At 38.4% G+C, this 9,732-nt stretch overlaps 1 protein-coding gene across 1 annotated transcript in view; it reads right to left on the reverse strand.

Moving 5' to 3' along the window:
• The window catches only part of CEP164 (centrosomal protein 164), a 77,660-nt gene that overhangs the window by 42,933 nt on the left and 24,995 nt on the right, over positions 1-9,732 (reverse strand). The window contains exons 12-16 of the mRNA XM_018562864.1: positions 8,135-8,191; positions 4,737-4,814; positions 2,191-2,288; positions 1,761-2,108; positions 1,488-1,637 (exon numbers count right to left, since the gene is read on the reverse strand). Of these exons, the coding sequence (XP_018418366.1) occupies positions 1,488-1,637; positions 1,761-2,108; positions 2,191-2,288; positions 4,737-4,814; positions 8,135-8,191 (731 nt within the window). The remainder of the gene's footprint in view (positions 1-1,487; positions 1,638-1,760; positions 2,109-2,190; positions 2,289-4,736; positions 4,815-8,134; positions 8,192-9,732) is intronic.

The following is a 9,732-nucleotide window of genomic DNA, read 5'->3' on the forward strand; positions in this document are numbered from 1 at the left end:
AGGACAACAGATTGTCTGAGGGATTGTTACATACAGTGGCATGATATTTTCACTTGCACTATTGCATAGGCTATAGAGGTAAGTATGGCAAGTATCACGTAGGGGGTTATTCACTAAGCTGCTAAGGGCAGCCGAATAAATAACGGAGCTCAAGTGAAGGCAGCCGAAGCCTCTTCGGCTATTCACTGCAGCCCTGTACAGCTATTTTTAGCCATTCATAAGCTGCATTCTGGGCGCTTCACCTCCCTTTGGTTTGGCTGAACAGCCTCAGTGCGTTCGGCCGAATCGAATATGTTCGCCTCAGCTGATGCAACAGCTTAATCCGCTGAGGCGAACGTTCGGCAGTTCCTTCTCTGCTGTTCACCCTTATTCTCATAGAGTGAGTGAATAGCAGCATTCGGCTCGTCATTCTGTTCGCTACCTGGAAGGTAGCGAACAGAATGCAAACTGTCAGTGTACACAACCAAAAAAAAACCCGGTGTGGGTCCCCTCCCAATTCATACCAGACACTTTTGGTCTGGGAGGAATGTTAGAAGGGACCCCTGATGTAAAACAAATAACATATAAATGTATGTGGTTTCCCCCAAAAGTTATACCAGACCCTTTAGATCTGGTAGGAGTGTGGTCCCCCCTAAAATTCCCAACCAGACCCTTAATCCAAGCAGTGCCCTGGCAGAGGGGGGGGGGGGGGGGTCTTCCCCACAAATTTTGCCCTGTGGTTGTTGGGGTCTGCAGGTGGGGGGCTCATCTGCATCTGGGTACCCCCTTTCTGAAATACTCAGACCAGCCCATCTGCCACCAGCAACCATGCCACATTCAAAGTCGTTTAGATCACCTTTCTTCCCCATTTTGAGGCTCAGTTTGAACTTCAGCAGATCGTCTTGACCATGTCTACATGCCTTAATACATTGAGTTGCTGCCATGTGATTGGCTGATTAGATATTTGCGTTAACAAGCAGTTGAACAGGTGTACCTAATAAAGTGGCCAGTGAGTGTATATTCAGTATACTGCATCTTGAAGCATAGCATGTATGGGCATTGGTACCTTAACCTTTAGGGATTTTTATTTCACACAAAACATTTTCTAGAAGTGGATTTAGAGTGGTGCCCAAATCCCGCCTTATAGGATGTAATGGTCAACATTAGCTAAAACTGTTGACTAGCTACCGTAGTAGACTTCGTAGTAATTAGCACTTTATTGATTTTGTCAGACCTTAACTGGAGATACAGTATTTTAGCTTAGTTTCTTTATAGCAGTTACTCATTTTATATCATTTGTTGGGATGGTCAGCCTGGTTTTGAGTTTATATATGTAGTGCGGACAAGTTTTAAAGGAATTGTTTTGTGATTGGAGCATTACATGGAGATTGGTGCCTTGTCCTGCACACTCGATGGTGCTGGTTCTAGTGGAATAACATATATCATGTATGCATTAGATCAATAATCATTAGAGTTTCTCTTAAATGGGCTAGGAGAAGCAAATTAACCAAACAAAACTATTAGTGGAGATTTTGAAATCTTCTAGTTCTCTCTCTTTAACAAGTTCCTCTTCCAGCTTGAGCAGTCTCTTTTTCTGTGCATCCCTCATCCTGGCTTCTTCTTCTTCTGACTCTTTCCGCAGCTTTTCCTCCAAGGCTCTGTGTAAAAACAGAAATAAATATTATATAAACTATGATATATATACATATACATATACATACACACACACACACACAAATATATATAAACTCTAAATGACAGTAATTCAGCTAGTGAAATACCTGATGCTATTGTTATGGAGCGCTTGCAGAGTATGTTTCTTCTCTTCTTCCTCTTTGCTAAACATTTCTCTCAGATCCTCTAGCTTCTGTCTATGTTCTTCTTCTAATGTACTTTTCTCCTGCTTAGCAATAATTCTTGAATTGTTATCTGAAGCTTTAGGAAGCTCAGCCAAGAGTTTTGGTGGTCCGGTATGATTAGAGGTTTCAGACACCTTCCTAGAATTCTTCTCTGCATTTTGTGAAGATTCACTGTCATTTCTGAATATTTCTGCTGACAAGGTAAATGGTTCCTCTACAGACTTTGGTTCTATAGTAGCACTTGCATTCTTTGTGTCTGGATGAATTTGCCTGTGTGAGAAAAAGATTTAGGAAAAAAGAAAAAAATATTTGACAGACATCTGTAACTATGCAAGCCGCAAACCCAGCACACCTCTGAGTCTTATCCAGTGGTCCTTTAATGGGCTCCATATAGTCATCATCACTGATTTCCTCTTCCACATCTTCATCTACCTCTTCTTCTATTGCTTCCTGCAGGAAAGGTAACCCTTATTTACTTTAATTTGTGGTCATTCTTACCTTTAAAAGAGGGAATCCAGCTTATACCACATTCTTTTAAGTAGAAATAAAAGTAACAAAGTTGCATTAGATTTATTTTAACAAGTAAATAAAACGATAAAGACGTATGAAATAAATACAGTTTAGAGAACCATTTGTTATGGGTTTTTTATAACGGAGGCAATCAGATTTTTGGTGGGTAAGTGCTCTATAGAGTATGTGCCTAGCCTAATAAGTTACCCCTCAAGTGTGCCCTCATATGGGGCTTTAAAATCATTTCCCTTTGGACAGTTAGTAACAGCCTCAGTCTGTTACTACCTTCCTGTTTTGTGTCTCAGCCTCAGGCACAAAACCTAGTTCTTTCACAAAGACTTGCTGGGACTAATTAGCTACAGAGATCTTACTATAATAAGAAGATCCATCACTGATTTAAATAGAACCAGTGCAAAAAGTAAAAAAGCACTCTTCGGCAGGATGCATGTCCCTGCAGCCTTCAACAAGATCTGTGGTGAGTCACTCACCTTGTGTGTTATCCAGATCTCCTTGAAGATAATGAACTACATAGATCAAATATTTAAATTCTGACATAAACTCAATCAAGATTGCTTGTCTTTGAAGGACCACTCTACAAATTTCTTCATCTCTTTCCCTTCCCCCAAAGCAAACACATGAGTTACTCCCTTGCAAATGGATTCCAAATTTTTTTATTTTACATTATGATAAGCCAACAGGGGAGTATGATGACATGATTTGGCTTTATAATAGCTGCAGCAATAATGGCTTTAGGAACATTTTATTGTGAGGTTATGTTTGGTATTATATGTATATATTATAAGTCTGTGTTTTTATTCATCTTAACTCTTTGCTTTACATAAACATGTATTGCAAGGTGTACAAAAGGAGTTGCAAAGTTTTGTGGGTTTTCTAAACAGAGAGCATGACACAAGCTGTTAGCCGTCAAGTTCTCTCACTGTGCTTAAAAATTTGCATGGAAACCTCTAAACAGGCAGCCGGGGAGGAATAGGAAGGGGGTGAGTCACTTGGTTGTGTGTAGAGCTGAGCTTCAACAATTGAGTGCTGTAAACCAGCATTTGTTTAGCCTAGAAACACATGAAAAGGACTCCAGAGCTCCATCTGCTGGATGGAAATGAGAATACAAAATATTCATATGTAAATATTTTATATTTACTAGTCATTATAGAAAATGTATACAAAACCAATATACATTAACTTTAAGATATTTTAATTGGCCTTAGAATAGCAGTTACAACCCGTAACTGTAGTATAATTTACTTTTAATACTTTAGATTTTAAAGGGTTTTTCCATAAGACATACAGTACACTGCTTACTTAATACCCCAATGTATGTTTTCATAAACTCAGCAATAAAAAAGTAATTATAAAATTTCCATTTTACCTAAATCATCACAGAGATTTTGCATCTGTTTTTGTTTTTTTAATTTACATATTAATAGATTAATAGTTTCTTGACTATACTACGAATATTTTTAAGGTGCCATTATATCAAGATCGCTATATGACCTATTCACTAATTATTTATGTTAATCCACTGAATATTATTTTTAAGGTTAGGTTTAGTAGTTCCAATAATTTAATGGTCTAAAACATTTTTTTCTAACTAAGTAAAACACAACAAACTTATTTTCAATTACCTCCTGCTCTATTTCTCTTATGCACCGTCTGCATATCCCCTAAAGAATGTGTATATATTATACAAACGATACCTTCATGTTTGGAAATAATTAATAATGCATGCACCAATATGCTCTGCAGAAGATTAATTTTTGCTAAAATTTGTTGCTGTTAAATAAAGTAAACCTGAAGAAGCAGAAGTACTCCTTGGGGCTGCATGTATCACTGGTTGAGAACTACTGAACTAAAACAATTAAACAATACTGCTTTTTATCTAATTGGGAAGATTCCTGGTGGTATTAGGTAAGCCAATCAAAAGCTTTTCTGAGATAAAATACTGCTGGGCTAGTTGACTGAACTAATTCCTGTTCAACCAGATATAATTTGTTGCTTATTTTGATATTCAGTGTAACACTTCTGTCAGTATGTGGCTAATTTATGACTATTATGCCCACATGGACAGGTATCCATTCCTTCTCATGCATGAGATAACAAGCAGCTGAGTCCTAGGAATAAAAAAAAAAAAAACTTTGGCCAAGCAGCAGCAATGTACATATATTATGGGAAACCAAGGATTGCAAAGCATATAGTGCCTCTACAAACCATACACATGTATTGCATGTGTTATGAGATTATACATGTGTGATTTAAAGCTGAACTGTACTAATGATTAAATCATTACAGATGATATTTTCCTCTAACCAGTCACCATCGAAAATATTTCCTAAATCATAATATGTAATATCTAGGCAAAAGAGTGCCGCTTACTTTTGGGCTAGCAGGTCGAGGAGATAGAGATGTAATATCATGAACCTTTTCAAAGGATTGTACACCAAACGGAAAATCCTGGGGAAAAAGGAGTTTAAAAAAAAGGGTTAAAAAAAAAGGTTAGAATACATTCAAAGACTAATTTATTCCATTTAGACATAGGCATGCCAAATGAAGATGACACTTTCTATTCTTTTCCTTCAAAATACTTTTTCCTAAAAAAACTTATGGAACCTGCTTCTACTATATTATTACATTCCCCTTCTGTACATAAACATTTACAGATTGTTCATCACAATACTTCTCATGATTTTTATATTTGAATAAAGTGACACTAAACTCAGGAGTTAAAAGGAGAACTACGAGGTGAGTGAAAATCACTCATCCTCATAGTTCGAGCCGACGTGTGACAGTTTAATTGTCAATAGGTCAGGAAGTGAGCGAACACATACTGTTGCTTGCTCACTTCTCGATCATCTCCCTGCAGAGAGCAGTGACCGTCAGTCACGGCTCCCTGCAGGGATTCTCCCCTCCAGCGCTGACTGGCGGAATGGACGGGGGACGGGGCGGGCACAGCAGACTTTGCTTCTAGATAGGCAGAGCCCGCTGTCACTCACGCAGCTGGGTGGATCTCGACAGTAATGTCGGGATTCGTCCCGCCTGCGGTGGTCTCAGTATACCGTGAGCTGTAGCTCGCGATATACTGAGCTTTGGGTCATGGGAGGACGCTAGTATATGTCCTCCCGTGACCCTTAAGAGAAGAGCAGAAAAACACTTACCCCATAGTTCTCTTTTAAATCTTGAAAATGCATTAAAGTATGCCAACTACAGTATTAACAGAAATTTATCTTATATCACTCGGCTGTAGATCCTCAAATCATCTCTGAATTGGTGCTGACACTGTCCTTCCTTCTGGAGGGTGGCTACTTTTGTTCCCCATGGTCCATGTGTATGTTGTAAAGAAGCAACTGCTCCAAGCTCGCTCCCATGATGGACTACAATCTCACGTTTAGTTTAGGGTTAGGTTAGGGTTTTAGTTTTAGGAGAAGGCTAAACGTTATAGGTTCATTTGAAAGATTGGGTTAAGTGCTAAGATATTCTGGCAGTGGGGGGCATTTTGGGTGCTTTTGTGTTAGGAACCTTATATATGGTAGGGACACTTAGGCGGAGCTTTAGGATTTTGATATAGATAAAGGGTAATTCCAAAAAAGGGTATCGGATAGGAGAGGGTAATTCCTTTTTCCCAAATTCACCTGGGAAAGCAGAGTTACCCTTTAAAAAGGAGTATGTAAACTCCAAATCCATTTTCAGTGTGTTTGGCATCATGCCACATTGTATACAGTATTCTTAAGCAAATATTTTTGTGAAACTGCTGCAAAGTTTCTTAACTGGAGATACTAGCAGTAACAGCACTTCCTATTGCAGACTGGCAATGCTAAGCCACTGCCTCATGAGTGGCAGACGCATAAGGTGGCAGCCTGCCTTTAGTCACCCAATGGCCAAGAACAATGTTGCTGCTAACAGGGAACACAAAAGAAAATGCAGAGCTGGATTTACTAGAACTTTCTGCCATCCTGCCGTGATGGAGGACGTAGGTTTGTCCCACAATGGGTAGGAATATGGGGGTGAGCACTGTTGCTGTTGGCGCCACCTGTTGGGTCGGAGTAGCCAGGAAGGGAAGGGCCCCGCGGTTTGGCGGGAAACCTCCAATATGAATGCACTGTATTGTTAGGGCACATGTGCAGACCACAGGCCCACCCTGGCCACACACATCACATGCTGGGAGTTTATAGTCAGTGTGCTAGGGTGTGGCGTGGATGTTCGTGGGATAGAGGAGACACAGATGACTCGAGCTGGAGGAGCTTTGAAAGATCCCAACAATTTGCTTAATATTTTCAAAGGTATATATCTACTGGTCTTGTTTTTTTTTAATCTGTTTTTTGATCCGTTTCAGTGGTGTATTTTTCTAAGTAGCTTGATGATCAGATGCTAGATTGAATACTAAGTGTGACAGCTTGAATAGAGAGGAGTAGAAGCTATCCCCATGAACATTAGCAACAAGATTTAGAGCAATATATAACCTAGGTGACACATGTTACAATTGGTATCTATTGAAGTCTTGATGAATTGTTTATTATATGTATATATTTATTTATTGATTTGATAATGTATTTATATATAAAAACTTGATATTTAATCACTGAAGCTTCGATCATGTTTTGTCATAGTATTGCTTTGATTATGTAGATTTATGGAATAATGTCTCTCCAATGTGGGTGTATAGTGTAGTAGTCATTTGGGCATTTCCTGACTGATGTGGGATGTAGAGTTACATGATTTAGTTGCGTTATTGATATAGGTATTCATGGAAGGTTACCAGGTTTCTCCTGCCTCGTCATCTTCATATGCTCCCTTTTCCCTATGTTTCCTGGGTGATGAGGGACATCCTCCTGATTTGTGGTTTTCTCATCGTAAGATTCCCAGAGAATGGTAGTTAATCATTTATTTTTATCTATAATGTTTTGTTATGGGTGTTTAATATTAATAATTTATATGTTTATCAGCTAAGATGTCAAGTTTATTATATGACATATTGTAGGCTGTCTCCTATCTTCCTAAGGAAGCTTTGGCAAAACACGTAGAAGACTGGACCCATCAAGACCAAAGGAAGCAAACTATGATGTGAGAATATATGCATTTAATTGCCATGAGAACACTGAAACCCAAGTAATCTACTAAGCTATGTATGAATGTACTGTATCGATGTAGTCCAGGGAGGTAATAAGCAATTATTACTCAATAGGGGGCAGTTATTTTATATCCTAGCTGTTCTAGGATTTTTTCAGGTGTTTTAGCATTTTATTCTAGTATTTTTCTAACACCTTAAAAGCCCCATCTTTGGATATTTTGTTGCTGGAACTGGATTTAATAGTTGACACAGTAGGCCTTGTGGCTATAGTGGCAGAAAGGCAGATTTTTTTTCCTGTATAGATAAAAGTTCTCCCATTTTCTTAATCATCAGTAGAAATAAAGTAATCTCTTACATGCCTGCACATTGTCAGAATATACACGCTACACATCAGAACAATATTCTAAGCCATATTAGAACCAGGTTAAACAAGGAAATGTTATGTGTGAAAGAGGTGATCCTAGCCAAGGAATGTTGCTTAGGGTGGTAAAGGTTGTGTGCCTATAAACTTCAGTGATGGCAACATGCAAAGCAAGCAAAAACCCACAGCTTGATTTGTAAAAGACAATGCATGGTAGCAACAAGCAGATTTTAAGAGAGCTAAACCGGCTCTTCCAGTTAACAGACAGATGAAAGAGCCACATAATACGCCACATAAAATCTAATTGATATACAAACAGGCAACTCTTTTGCGCAGTTTCCTGCTTACCGTGGTTCCATGGTTAGACTTAGGAACATCTTTTATACCTTCGCTAGCGTCAGACTCCTGCAATAAAAGAAATAAAATGTGTAGTACATGATAGAAGAAAAGTGCAGGAATACGTTTTCTCTATAATAGCCCACTAGCCTCCATCAAATATTTTTGTATAAAAAATATTTTTATTTCTCCCTAATTTCTAAAATACTATAATCCTGTATCATACATTAGAGTTGTCTCTTGATGGCCATTTTCTCATTAAGATAAAAACCTGTGTGGTGCAGCTTAACACAGAACAAATTATATATACTATATGCATATATATGCATATATATATATATATATATATACATATACACACACACACAAACACATACTACACTTCAATATATACTATATACACTACAAAACATTGTTAAAAGCAGAACTCAGGACACAAACTCCTTATTAAAATAGATTCCTGAATAGCCAGAAAGGATCCTGTAAATCCTGCTTGTGTGCACCAATGCCTTAATAAGCCAGCACATTACCTTGGGAGAGTAGCACTGATATTATCACTGTGCTGGACATGGCCAGGAAGCAGAGCTATGGGTGGGACCCAGCACTCAAGAAGATTGGATAATATTTAGGGGTTGCACACATTGATCACTTTTATCACAAACTAGTGACATTTCTAACATTGAAGTGCTTTACACTAATGGTCTGGATTCTGGATGAAGAAAGTCCCGTTCAAGGCATTCTAGAAGAACAACGAGTGAAAATGGTTAACTACATCCAAAATGTCCTAAAAGACAGAAGTCATCCAAGAGAAGACTACAAAGAGTTATTACAACTCTCACTCCTGTACCTAGGAGGTTGGTCTAAAAACGACTTCAGTTTCAGAATCCCATGGGCACTGCATCAAGCAAGGTGGATGGCAAAGGCAATATATGCACTTAAAATTGTCCTCTTCACTAAACTGTTGAATATTCCTCAACGACAATTGGAAGGAATGAAACGGGTTGCACATTTTGTCAGCCTCATATATGTTCGCTTTTGGCATGAGGCAATTGTAAGTCGATGGGCTCCAAAGAATGATTTGGATATGCTACAGCTTCTCCGCACTTACCCAGATGCAGACGTCAAAAAATGTGATCTCACAGTTGCTAAGAGACACCTTTGGTATCTGTCAGAAACAAACGTAGGATTGGCTTTTTTGGATGAACGTATTACTCAGGTTGTTAAGGAAAATAGGACTAAAAATTTAGAAACCAAAAATGCAAAGAAAAAAGGAAGTGAAACGATTAGAGGGTAAAAACATGGTTTTTGAAGGAAAAGACCTGAGCCATTTTGTTACTAATAAAACAAAGACGTTCTTTGAATTGTTTGTGATCCACGACGTGACAGAATACTGCAGTGATTCTCTAAGAAGCCATGTGAACGCTCTTAAGGTTGTCAATGATACCGCAGAAAGAGGAATTGCTCTGATAAAAAAGTATAATGAATCGGTCAGGGATGAACAACAAAAACAATTCTTGTTGAGGGTAGTCGAGCATCACAGAAAAGTCGTCACCAAGCGAACAAAACAAGGGATTGCATCGTTCAAAGTTGATTAATATAACACATGTTTT

This window comes from Nanorana parkeri, unplaced genomic scaffold, assembly GCF_000935625.1.
Source record: "Nanorana parkeri isolate BGI_ZX_2015 unplaced genomic scaffold, ASM93562v1 scaffold608, whole genome shotgun sequence".
In the NCBI taxonomy this organism is placed as follows: domain Eukaryota; kingdom Metazoa; phylum Chordata; class Amphibia; order Anura; family Dicroglossidae; genus Nanorana; species Nanorana parkeri.